Genomic DNA, 12,840 nt, shown 5'->3' on the forward strand with positions numbered 1-12,840 from the left:
GTTTGGTATTGTTTTTGCTATCCTGCTAGCATAGTTTTCACGAAATATTGAACCAGAACCTGAACTTTGCAACTTTGCAAGAATAAGTTATGCGAACTCGGGAGTGCTTTCTAGGCAACATCTTCCACACGAAGGAAACACTGAAGGATTGGCGAACAATGGTCAAAAAGCGTTCAAAAATAAATCAAAGTATGCTCTATCGTATCGGAACACTGGCGAGAAAAGATATTTTTCATCATAGCAAGCGATCAAGTGTTATAACCAAAATATTACAATAATCTTTTGATTGTTCAATGTTCATCATATTTAACCGATGGTATTCCGAACATTTTAATCCTTAAGATATTAGTTCTTTAACTAAAATTGTTATTAATTTAACTTGTTTATTTTTAACATCAGTTCTCATTGGGACTCGACGGTTGTCGAATAATCGGAAAACACAGATAATTTGCACAGACAAAGGATTTCATTTACGCATTTGATATGTTTCTTTCTTTGTTATAAAAACTTTTCAACTTATAATGTATAATATTAATGTCATATTCATTGCATTAATTCGCGTTTTTATTTAGAAGCATTCAATCGGAAAATGTTTCTTTCAAGCCTAAATTAATAAAATCAAGCTAATGTTGATCGCTATATTGCCGACCTAGGATAAGTAGCGATTGCGACAAAGAACACCATTTTAAGTAAAAACCCTTCGTTAGTGTATTTATTGTGGACAAATTAAAATAATGCTCGCCTAATCACTTCGTTTGCGCAATGCAATCATATTGACAGTACTGACGCGATGTTTCAAATCGTTCCTTCGTTCTCGTTATGCTTATGATTTAAATATTCCGCCGTTTAATGTCTGCTGGTACAAATGGCCGGTCGGTTGGATGGTAGTGAGCTGCGTTAATGTAGCAATTAGCCTCTCCCTTTGGCACGGAGCAATCTCGCGGCATTGGTTTAATATTGATTGAGCAATTATATCCGGGCGATGTTTGGGTCCGTCCGCCCGGCTTCCGTTTAATTATTGGAGCGGTTTTTTCACCGTGCGGGGCAACAAACGAGACACCATGGCAACAGCTGGCACAAAAGCAATAGAACGATGCAGAAGAACAAAAGTGATTGTGTGATTGTGTGTGTGTGTGTGACAGTGGTACATTAAAGGGGACTCCGTTTATAACTTACCTATCACAATGGCACCGATCATGACAAACGGTGGCAAACACCCGAGCGCCATCAGATACGGAAACACGACATTGCCGATGATGGAACCGGTCCGGCCAAACATCATCGTTAGCGAGACCACCATTGTCCTGTGCCGTGAAGAGATGATGGGAAAGCGCAACGGTTAGAGTGAAAGCGAGCAAAAAACGATAGAATCGACCCGCACGTTCGAATGGGCAACATTTTTCGCCCTTGCTGCTCCGAATTACTGACCTCATCGATGTGGGAAACATGGCGACGACGGCCCCGACCAGGGCCGTCGATGCTATGCTGCAGATGGTGATGTAGCAAGACGATAGGATCAGCGTTACGAGCGAACTTCGGGCCCAGTACAGGGCGGTACCGCAGGACCCGGCCAGCACCAGTCCGTACGCTGAAGAATACGAAAAGTGAAATGAGAAGCCATGCCATTGAGCGACCCGTGGGCTGGTTAATGTGTCTGTTATGGATGCTAATAGCGCCACTAAATCATACGCTGCTGCGCCGCCAGGCTAGGATTCGGTTCCGATTCCGATTTGTCGCACCGAAATAAAGCCGTAGCGGATGCCCGGGAATAACACCTGTAGTCCTCGGCGGGAGACAAACGGCAGCTATGGACGGGTACGGGTTGTGGTGGTTGACGTATGCTATTTACCATATCTCCCACCAAACCCTCCCAACGACCCAGCATCTGAGCGTTTACTCACTGGTTGAGAAGGGAAACTTCGCCCGCATCGGTGACATCTTCGGTGACATCACGTACGTACGCCAGCGTCAATGGCAGGTGGCAAGGTTCTCAAGCGAGCATAAACTTTCCCTAACCTTGCCCACGGTTCGTGCCAAAACGCGCAAAGTGATTTATAAGCAGCTACAACCGCAATGATTTTACACGGCACACACACGACAACTGGGCACCTTTCCATCTTGCTCTGAACGACCACAAATGGTGCGAGGTTTGGCCAAAAACGTTCCAAGCAAAACCTCAGCGCAACCGCCCAGCTAAATTGATTTACTCTTCATAGATCCGCGGTGGTGCGAGTGTGCGGTAGCAATGATTTAACACACGCTTTTTTTTCAATCGATGATGGCCATGGTTTCTGTTATTAGAAAGAATTTTCTTAGCATTATTTAATACGATTTGTGGGGTATTAACGGGTAGACTTTAGTGACAGGGAAGGAGTTATAAAAGTGGTTCAAAGCGTAGTTTGCAGCGGTGTGTGAAGTGTTGTACGGTAGAGGGCTGGAATGACCACTTGAAAGAGTTCCAAAAAAAAGCAGCAGACGTCTCGATCGAGACGTGACAAACGAACAACTTTAATTGAAATATTGAAGTTGAAGGAGGATGTTATTTTTGTTTTTGTTCCAATCGCATATTAAAAATATTTCAACATAAAACAAACATGACGTCTGTTTGGAAGGGCTGTGTGCTTCTAGGGGGTTGTACACTAAGGACATATTTGGCACAATAAAAATTCTGCTCTGAGTGTATACTGTTTTTGTACAGTCAATATCCGAGTTACGCGACATTCGAGATACGCGTATACCAAAATTTTGACATTTTGTGTTAATTTTGTATGTGAAATAAAATTTTTCATTTGCCAAATTTTAAATTTTTCAACAAACACGTTACATTTTGATACCATAAACATAAATTTTGATAAAAAATTACTCTAATTGTCGAAATAAACGTAAACATATCGATGATTAATGTGCTTCGTAACATGAAAAGAAAACATCAATCCCTGAATACTAATTATAAATGATATTCTTCAAGAAATTCGTGTTAAGCGAAATTCTCTGGCACACATTATTCGCGCAACTCGGTAAAAGACTGTTTACAGAATTCACTTGTTAAAAATTGTTAATTTAAATAATTCGTTACTTTTAATTGCTACGAACAAATATTTTCATAACATTATACTCTCATTCTTGAAAAAACGCAAAAAATATCATTTTCTAATGGGTTTCGTAATGTGGACATAAGTATTTGATCCCTTAATACGACATTTAAACGATGTTTCAGAGGAAATTCGAGATACGCTGTAATCTTTACGCAAAGTTCATGTGACACTCCGGTTTAACCGAAGGGTGAAACATTAAAGCAGCGCCCCCAAAACTCTTTACCTCAGTTGTGGTTAGCTCGTATTCTCGTAAGCTGGTTGTTTAATGTCAGTTTGAATTTAATGTATTGAGTTTGCTTAATTTTATCTCCTAAACATCGTACGTAGCTGATTTTATCTATCTTAAAGAATGACTCTTCGGTACCTTCCAAGCGTTTGGCCGCTTTCATGTCCATTTGTGGGTCAAAAAATTTCTCTCTTTTGCGCTAAAATTTGCATCTACCGTACAGGAACGCTTTCAAATATTACGGGAAAATTGTCGTTTCCGCTCAAGCTTCAGCACGGCGCGCTCTATATGATGTCCACCGTCAAGCCGGTTTGGCGATAGAGGAACGATGTTGTAGCAGTTGCCCAATGTAATAAAATGTTGTCAAAATAATATTTTGTTTTAGCCGGAAAACTACCGAATAATCAATCGTGTACCCTTTTCAAAGCAAACCCTTTTAAGGCCAACCAGAGTATACTACCCCCTGTTGAAAAAATAAAACACAAACTTTGTACATCTTTTTTTGTTGTTGGCAAGCCACTTCGTAGAAAAAGAAGAAACGCAATATTGGATTTGTCAAATCAATCACTTCGAAACTGTTCAGCAAGTAACGCACAATGCCACGGTGGTTGTTGCTGATGTTGGTGGGGGTGTTTCTCCCCAGGCTGCCATTACAAGCCATTCGCATTCAACAGGCACTTCGTAAATTCCGGTGAATTCGTGCACGGCATGGTAGTACAAGTGCGTACGAAAGTAAAAAAAAAACACCAAAATTTTCACCGAAAAAGCCACTTCTTAAAGATATTGCGATGCGGATCGATGGCCACGCATGTGTGCAGTTGGGTCCAACAAAAGGGAAAAGAAAGGTCAAAACAAGCGTAAGGTATGGTGTGTGTTTTATTTTTAAACAATACATCATGCTTTTACGTCAGCATGCGTGAGCATTTCCTGAAAGGGAAACGCTTTCAACTTGACCGCGATTTATGGTCAATCGAATCCCGGGGGAGGGGGACCCGGATTCACGCTGGAGCCGATCGACTATCGATGAAAATTATAAGCCAATACGCGCAAAAGCACACTTTCGTCATGTTCACGTTTGTATGTAGAACGTACAAATTAAAGAAAAACAGCCGAACACCAGGTTGTATGCAACCGAATCTGGAGCGCTTGTTTGTTTTCCATTTTCTTCTCACCAACAATGCCATCGTGTGATAATTAATGCAAATTAAAGAGAAAAAAGCGGCAAATATGAAAATTATGCAAAATGAGACAAATTAACTTTGGCTGTCCATTGTTGCATTCGTTGGACGGTGTGCACCGAAACATTTTGCAGCCTTTGCGTTTGCCTTTTCGTGTATCTGTTTGACGGCGAAACGCTATCGCCGGTCACCATTCGAAGGATCGTAATGCGTAAAATAATAGCACAGCATATCTTATCAATTTAAGTTTCGGCGGCGTCTGCAGCCGTCGGACTGTCTGGTCTGATGAAGCGCGATTGTGTGAACGAAGCAGTGGAGAGTCTTTCGGAGCTACACTCATGGGCTTGGCTCGTAGTTTGCAAAAAACAAACCGGAGAGTTGTCTAAGGACAAGCCCATTAAGTGGCGATTGAAATTCCAAGACAGTGCCACACTATCCTTTGCACCGGAACGGTACACAACCCTTCAGCCCGTGTGCAATAGTGGAAAGAGCTAACTAGCCGTTGGTAACGGCACAATGGCACAGTGGGAAAATCACACACATCCACACATCTAGATCGGGTCAATCAAGCACCCGGCAACACGAACATCGAAACGCACTAAATGAGCAGCAGCCCCATACACTTACTCAGTATGTTACGGTTGCCGATGGAATTAATCATGACGGTCGTAACCGCGTACGCTCCAATGCCGACGCATCCAATGATTAATGAGTACAGATAGACCCGGCCCTCGGTTGTCTGCACGTTGCGTTCCGGTGTGTGTGCCCGAGATGAGACGCCAAAGCGAGAAAGACAAGAAGTAGATTGGCATTAGTAAGCGAACATTTGCTAAACGATCGTGGCCGTACAGGGATACCCGGGTGTTGGCCACGAGAACATTAAAATTTACGATATAAAAGCGCACCAAGCAGACAGTCGGACAGTCTAATTGATTCTAAAGCTGGGAAGAACTCTTGAAGCAATTAGGACGACCAACGCCAATGTCAACCAATAATGAAGTGAAAAGTGAACTGAAAAGAGCGTTGAATGGCCCTGTCAATCCAAGCATTGCATCCACTATGGCGCTCGTTTAAGCCCACCGAGCTGTGTCGTACCGCGGTGCACTTGAAGACATCGTCCAGCGGTTCCATGGCGACCGGATCGGGTCCGTGAAGCGCCCTCGAGACGTCGTGCTCTAGCCATTGTTGCTGTAACTGCTCGGTTTTGTTAACCTTATAGGCTAACATTTCGCAAAGCGTTGCTTCGCCAGCTAGCGCTGGTGCTGCGCCATCGACGGGATGTAGATGCTGCTCATGCTCGAACTCTTCGATGATGGTGAAAAGCTGCGGCACCCAGAGCCGGAATGTGTTTAGCCTGGAAATAAGGCGATACTGGGCAGGGTTAGGCAAGGGTGGGGACGCGTAAATACAACCCACAGCAGCCGCTCTACCTACCCGAGCAGAATACCGAACTGGATACCGTACACCAGGCAGGCATTCTTCAGATGTGGCTTCCGGAACATAATCCCTAGCTGGCGGAACCCTTCGCTCAGCCCGCCGCCGGACGCTGACGCTGGGGCGGCTTTGGCGGATGACGGTTGTTTACCGGACGTCGGTTCGTTGCTCGGACCCTGCCGCAGCTCATCCACCAGCTCTTTGATCTGAATCGCGCCACGGTGAATAAAACAAACGGAAAACCGTCCGGTTTCGCTCAGCGTGTACGAAGTGAAATCGTCCATTTGCGGGCGCACTATTACTCACCGGAAATTCCTGCCGGCCCCCGGTGTTGATGGTGTACAGGCGCCGGAAAATGGCCATCGCTCGCTCGTTCTGCCCCTTGGACATGAGAAACTTGGGGCTCTCGGGAAGAAACATGACGCTGATACCGCTCAGCACACCCGGCAGACAACTGACGGCCAGGAAAATCTGCCACGAATGTATCTCTGTGGAAAGCGTGTGTGATATCGAATGTAAACGTAAGCATTACAACGGTGCAATCTATCTCGTGTGTGTGTGAGTGTGTGGCTGTCTGACTGTCGCTTCTGAGTGTACTGAGCAATGAATGTCATTTGTCAAACTGGAGGCTGGCTACAGCTAATGCCTCCTTTGATTAGCCTAAATCGTTGATGTCAAGGCGAAAACATCAGCGACCGTCTGCCGGTTGACGACGTAATGCGACAAACATGGGCACGGTTGCCATGCTACCATGCCCGGCGTATGCCTGCAGCCCCTCGACATCTTCACGATACGGATCACCGTACTAACGCAGTAGGCTCATCCTGGCGAGAAAATTCAATTGCGCATCACACCACAGCGGTGCACAAGGTAAATTAAATATTCTACACGCGGTACACACACGCGCGCCGCTTCCGGCCTGTGGCGGCTTTGGCCGTGCACAAAGTGTGTGTCACCCAGGAGCTAAGTGTGTCACGGTTGATTAGAATTCAATTTACATCCTAATGCTCCGTTCGAATGGCGGCTCGTTTCGACCCGGCACACCCGGGGTTTTGCATCAAACGACGGCACCGTTTCGGTGGAAAAGTGTTTAGACATCCCCCAATACCTTGGAATACCTTCAGCAGGGTTGTAGAACGGAACCGAACACGTGGAACTTGTGCACACCGGGGGCCGCTTCTTTTAATTTCAAAGAAAGTGAAAGTGGATAGCATAATCAGCACTAATTAGAGTACAAAGATTCGCCCAACTGTTGGTCCGCCAGATTGACACTTCCGGGAAGTTTAGAGCTGGTAAGGCAATACGGACGCGACATGGGCACCTAGAACACAGACCAGGTACAGCCTGGAATACCCGTTGTGGAATGGAAATGAAGTGTTGATTCGAGCTGATGGCTGCTTCCTTACGCTTCCTGGCTAAGCCGCACGGTGAATGTTTTTGGCAGCATTGGCAACAGGCTATTAGACTATTTTAAGACACAAGAAAATTCACAACAAATTCATATTTTGAAGCGATTTTTTGTAATTATTTAGAGCTGTTAAAGCTACAACGGCAAACCGGTAACGTTATTGTTCGGTAAATGTGTAAAACTTTAGCGCCCCACCATCCAAACTGTCGCCCCAAACGGGCCGAACGGTTCAAATTCGCTGTGCTCAAAGTATTTCTTCTTCTGCATTTGAAGCAGTTTACGTCCGAGTGGTGACTACTCAACGATCGGTATCATCGTAGAAAAATCGACTTCGAGTGATCGGTTCTGCCAACGTATCGACGGTGGAAAATCGATTTATAAGAAGCTCACAAAGAAAAACCGAAACCCGAACACCGGAAACTGCCTAATATAGACTGTTCAGAAATCAATTTCTCCACCTGCACTCTCTCTCTCTCTCTCTCTCTCTCTCTCTCTCTCTCTCTCTCTCTTTCTCTCTCTCAATGGTCATGGTGATAGGATGGAAGCTGTTCGAACCCATCAGTACCCCAAGCCGATTGGAGAATCGTATTCCACGAATCACTTGATTGGATATTTAGCCCGTTTCATTAGCGGGAAAACCCGTGGAAACGGTGGCGCACCCAACACCCCGATAAACGGCAACGGCAGTTTTATCTTTATTTCGTTATTAGGTTCGTCCGTCTGGTGCTGTTTTGTGTTTTCGTTTATATGGTTTATTCACCCGGTAATTTAATTCGTCTTTACTCTCTACCCCCTCCCCGAGAGGCACTAGCGCAGGTGACTGTGCGGTGCGTGGGTGCCGCAGGTTACGAACCCGACACGAACCCCAAATAAAAAAAAATACGTTCTCAAGTGTCTGCTTCTGGGGCGGGGGTTGGCCATGAGCTGCGGGCAATAAAGTTTCCGCTTTGGTCGCGTTCGATCCATTATTGAGCAAACTCTACGCGATGTTTGATACGTGCCCGTTTGCGTGGTAAAACTCCTGGTTTAATGGGCTGCAGCGAGTGATTATGCTTAATAGGATACTTTAAAGTGCCAACAGTAGCTGCGAGAAACGGGGGAACGGGGAGAAATTAATATCGCCGTAAATTGTCGCTGATGCGCTGTGAAGATGGCACGGAAATCTATTGACAGTAAGGTGTAAAATTGTATTGCAGCTAAATTTAAAAGTACACCTTCAATTTTTATAACACGGCTCATCGTCCTACTCCTGATGTACATGATGAGGATGAAATTAAAAATTACTGACTACTGCTGCATGTGTTGGTTTTAGTTTCCTTCCTTTTAAGAGCTTTATGGGCTGGGTTGTCCGGTGTTATTCTAATGACATGATCAGATACGACAGTGAGTTCGCCGTACAGCTCTTAGAACTCGTCATTGTGGTGGCTCCTTCATTGTCCTTCTACACATACGGGACCAAACATCCTTCTGTTCATTTTCCTCTCGATCTCGCCCAAGAGGGTTTCGTCAATTTTGGAAATAGTTCATGTACCAAGAGCGTATGTGAGTACTTTAACTATTTAAGTTCCATATATTCCAGCCTCTAGCTTCATTCTTTGCGGCAGGTGTTGAGAATTGGAAACTCAACATAGGTGAAATGTTATCTTCATGTTCAGTTTTCCCTATTTTAGTTCCTAGGAACCATTACTCCATTCAACTACCAAAAAAGCAGAAACTTTCGTTACACCACACAAACATCCATTTTGGGAGCTTTTCAATCCGAGTTTTCGTCTCTGTGGAGGGGGAGTTTACTTTAGGAAATTTTCATTCCACCCGAAATGCGCAGGAAGCGATTCGGCACAAATCACTACCGTAATCCCGATGGAAGCAGACTGGAACAATCATTCGCTTCGTGCTCGAAAGCACAAACACACAGACACACCATTTCGGGAAGGGGTTTGCCCCCCCCCCCCCCCCCCCTCCCATCAGCATTAAGCTAATCCTCCGGTCCTGACCCGGGTCAAACAGCGTGTGCAAACACAGGCCAACGGATGGTAATGATGGTCAAATGCAGGAAGCTACTTACCCAGCACACCGTCACCGAGCACCAGATTCCAGGACTGCGGTATGATCAGCCAGGCCAGCGCGGGCAGCAGCATGTTCGCAGCGCTGTAAAACACACCCAGCACTATCATCACGCGGGATCGATGCTGCAGGCTGTGAAACTCGGACAGATACGCCATCAGCACGGCGAACGGTCCACAGATGCTGAGGGAATGGCACCAAAAAAAAAAAAAGCAGCAGTAGGTTAACTTTCCACAGATGGAAATGGAAAATGGCACACATCAGGGCTGACGATGGTCGTTCCGGGCACGCCAGATTCACCCCAAACTGTTCGGTATCTATAGGCGCTCACCGAAGCACACGCTCACTTTCCCGGAAGCACTGGTGGCTTATAGCATTCCGTTTACAAATTTACGTTTAATTTTCTGGCATTTGCTACACACACAGTTCCTGTGTGCGAAAGAATTGTGGCTGTTGGACTTTTTAACGTATGCTTTTTTTTTGTTGTTGTGCCAATGCGATGACATTTAATCATGGCAAGATTGTCGTCGAAAAGCCTCACACAATAGAAGGGAGGAACGGGAAACCGGGCGGAAGGGAGAGGGAAATAAAGAAAGAAAGAAAGAAAGAAAGAGAGAGAGAAAGAGAGAGCATGGCACTCATCAAATGTCTAAATCGATTGATTTTCATCGTTATTTTTTTGCGTGGAAGCGTGGTGAATTTAATACGTTTCCTCAATAAAACAGAATCCTCCAGGCTCAAGCCTTGTCACTCGCCTGTTGTTTTTTTTTCTCTCTCTCGCGGTGACTGTTGTCACTTCCCGTCAACAACCGACAACCCGGAAGTTAAAGATAAGGTTTTTTTTGGCTTTTTCGTTTCGTTTAACTCCGTTGCTCCAATTCACCCCCGTGTGTACGGTTTCGCGACTTCCGTGTACTAACCACGCCTTTTATTTACTGCGCCTTCCACGGTTTTACACTTTTAATAGCTTCCCATCGCACTTCATTGCATACTTGATTAACACTCACTAAGTAAAGCGAAGAAACCATTTATTGGGCTTCCCGCTTTGCGATATGTACCGGAAATGATTGCACAATCGTTAACACACTCGGGATCGGAATTTGATTGCGTCGCGAATTGTTCGTTTAAAAGCACCCTCACGATAAGCTTTCGCAGGTGATTGTGAAATTCTACAGATGCTCTCAGTTCGTTGGGCGTGGGTACGGGAGGAAGGAAAGGGAGGAAAAATGTTTGGGTGGTAACGTATGTGGTTAATTTCCATATCACACAGATTATCTGCTAACTCCACAGTAGTAAGAACACTAGAACGACCCGTTGCCACATTTGCCGGACGGTATGATAAAATCCTTTATCCCTCTCCGCAGCGCAATGAGCTACTTACACAAAGCCACCCATAAATTTGAAAACCATTATGGCCACCATGTTCTGGCTGAGTGCGCACAGGACGTTGAAGGTGCTGTCCAGCAGGAAGCCCACGACCAGCAGCCGCTTCCGGCCGTACGTATCGGACAGGAAGCCCCAGAGGAAGGCGGATGTTATCATTCCTGGAATTGTACCAAACCGGGCACGAAAGAACAGTGAAACAATCAAGGGCGGTTGCAGCCGAGAGTTGGCTTTTCGATGCAGCTACAAATTGGTGCTGCTTGTTACCGGTGTAGGTGATGGCATTCAGCATGCCCTTGTCCGCTAGCGAAAGGTTTAGGTCACATTCGGCGCTCGGCAGCACGTACGACATGGTGGTCGTCTCGAACACGGTCGTCATGCAGCACGGCATCGCCACCAGCAGCAGAAGGTAGTTGAAACGACCGTACCCAGTCGCGGCAATGGCCGTCTCGAAATCGGCCGGTGCATTCACTGTTCACGGAGAGGAGAGAGAGAGAGAGAGAGTGAAACAAATAGAATGATGGAAGTGTAGCTTTAATAATAAACTGTTTATTAACCCTGGCACCGTTACGGTGCGGGCTCGTTCGGGCTGGGTGCCGCCACGGCTAGATGAGAATTAATTTTCCACCGGTCTCATCTGGAGCAGGTCCCATTTTCTTTATGCAAAAGGGCAACGGAACGGAGATGCTGCAAGCAACTTTAACAATATCAGCAAACGTGGTTTGGTTTTAGATGTCAAAACTTATGGCATAAATCGCTATCATCTGCCCTACATCCTGTGTACAGGCAGTCCCCGAGATACGCGATGTTTCCGAGTTAGTTTATAGCACAAAAGCTAAGCAAAAAGCTATGATAAATTGGTGGACTACGACAACGACGGAATTCGAGATATGCGACGATTTTTCTAATAGCAATAGCGTATATCGGGGACCGTCTGTATACCAATGTCTGGAGCGACATAGTGCGAACACCAACGTTTAACGCTGGCACCATTTAAGTGAAATATTAATCATTTTTGAGTTTAATTTCACGAACCGATGCTGGGAAGTGTGCCACGTGCACTATAGGCACGTTGCTATGGCAACTATAGGATAATATAATGATTAAAAATGATTCTCGTCGTGCAGTGCAGACCCATTAAGGTATATCCAAGAGAAAATAGCCTAAGAGCTCGGTGTAGTTATTTACGATTAACTTGAAACCAAGATGAAAATTGCTGAAATTGAATGCAACTTAATCAGCTTCTATAAATTACTCCACATTCCACACCATCCATAGTGCGGTGAACGCTTTTCATCTTCCCGCCTGCTGGGTGGCAAATTTGGCCAAGGATAAGGTTGCGAACCACGTTCGCCGGCTGCTTGAATTATACAGCTGATTGTCCATCGCAACCAAAGCACCTAAAGCTCGCAGCAAGCTGGGAGTAGCTAATTAGAATTAGGCAAGGGTTGCTGAACTCCGCGCCCCTATTGCTCGCAAGCTGGCAGAAATCCGATGCGGAAGCATTAACGTTCGTCCAACCACATCAACTACGGCAATAAACTTTAGTTTTACGATTATGTTCGGTTGGCTGTCGACACTTTCGATGGCTTTAAACTCGATACACAGCTGCTTAACGGTGTACGTACGGTGAGGACCGTAAGTAATATAAAGCCAGGCCTCCCGGTACACTTACTTCCTTCCTCGTCAGTCGCACCGGTCGGAGCATTGATTTCTATCACTTTGGAGTGCTTCTCCTTTGGCGGCTCCATCGTTTGATGCGTTTGATGTGCGCTTCGTTTCGATTGACACTGAATGCTGTGCGGAGCAATACGAGCGCGTAATTTCAAAACTGTTTCCCGAAATGCACGCACACCGTTCCCTGCACACTATGCACGCACGTTCAAATCCTTTAGTTCACCCTAATTGACGCAGGCGATTTCGCCGACGCAAACGAACCGTTCATCGTTCACGGTTGGTACACCGTGCGCGTGCAACACTTGCTGGATTACTGGAACGGAAGATGCTGCGCCAATTGGGTCTCACTTCACACTAACTAACCAGCGCCCGTTA

The 12,840-nt window shown here is 45.6% G+C and overlaps 1 protein-coding gene across 1 annotated transcript; it reads right to left on the reverse strand.

Annotated features, from left to right (window-relative positions):
- Positions 1 to 700: 700 nt before the first annotated feature.
- LOC128298047 (uncharacterized) lies at positions 701 to 12,557 on the reverse strand. The gene is made up of 11 exons (XM_053033777.1): positions 12,464 to 12,557; positions 11,056 to 11,259; positions 10,787 to 10,949; positions 9,407 to 9,588; positions 6,240 to 6,421; positions 5,934 to 6,139; positions 5,595 to 5,853; positions 5,127 to 5,238; positions 1,429 to 1,588; positions 1,177 to 1,304; positions 701 to 1,071 (listed from the first exon to the last, which is right to left on the reverse strand). The coding sequence occupies exons 1-11, from the start codon at positions 12,537 to 12,539 to the stop codon at positions 1,016 to 1,018; spliced, it is 1,728 nt and encodes a 575-aa protein (XP_052889737.1). The 5' UTR covers positions 12,540 to 12,557; the 3' UTR covers positions 701 to 1,015.
- Positions 12,558 to 12,840: the final 283 nt, after the last annotated feature.

The sequence above is a fragment of the Anopheles moucheti genome, chromosome 2 (assembly GCF_943734755.1).
Source record: "Anopheles moucheti chromosome 2, idAnoMoucSN_F20_07, whole genome shotgun sequence".
Taxonomy (NCBI): domain Eukaryota; kingdom Metazoa; phylum Arthropoda; class Insecta; order Diptera; family Culicidae; genus Anopheles; species Anopheles moucheti.

What these genes read in the sequence shown, in the direction of transcription:
- LOC128298047 (XM_053033777.1), bottom strand. Translation starts at nt 12,539, where the DNA reads ATGGAGCCGCCAAAGGAGAAGCACTCCAAAGTGATAGAAATCAATGCT. An exon ending in AAATTTATGGGTGGCTTTGT is followed by an intron (nt 9,589 to 10,786) that starts GTAAGTAGCTCA and finishes CCATTCCCTCAG; the next exon opens with CATCTGTGGACCGTTCGCCG. An exon ending in ATGTTTCCCACATCGATGAG is followed by an intron (nt 1,305 to 1,428) that starts GTCAGTAATTCG and finishes TTCACGGCACAG; the next exon opens with GACAATGGTGGTCTCGCTAA.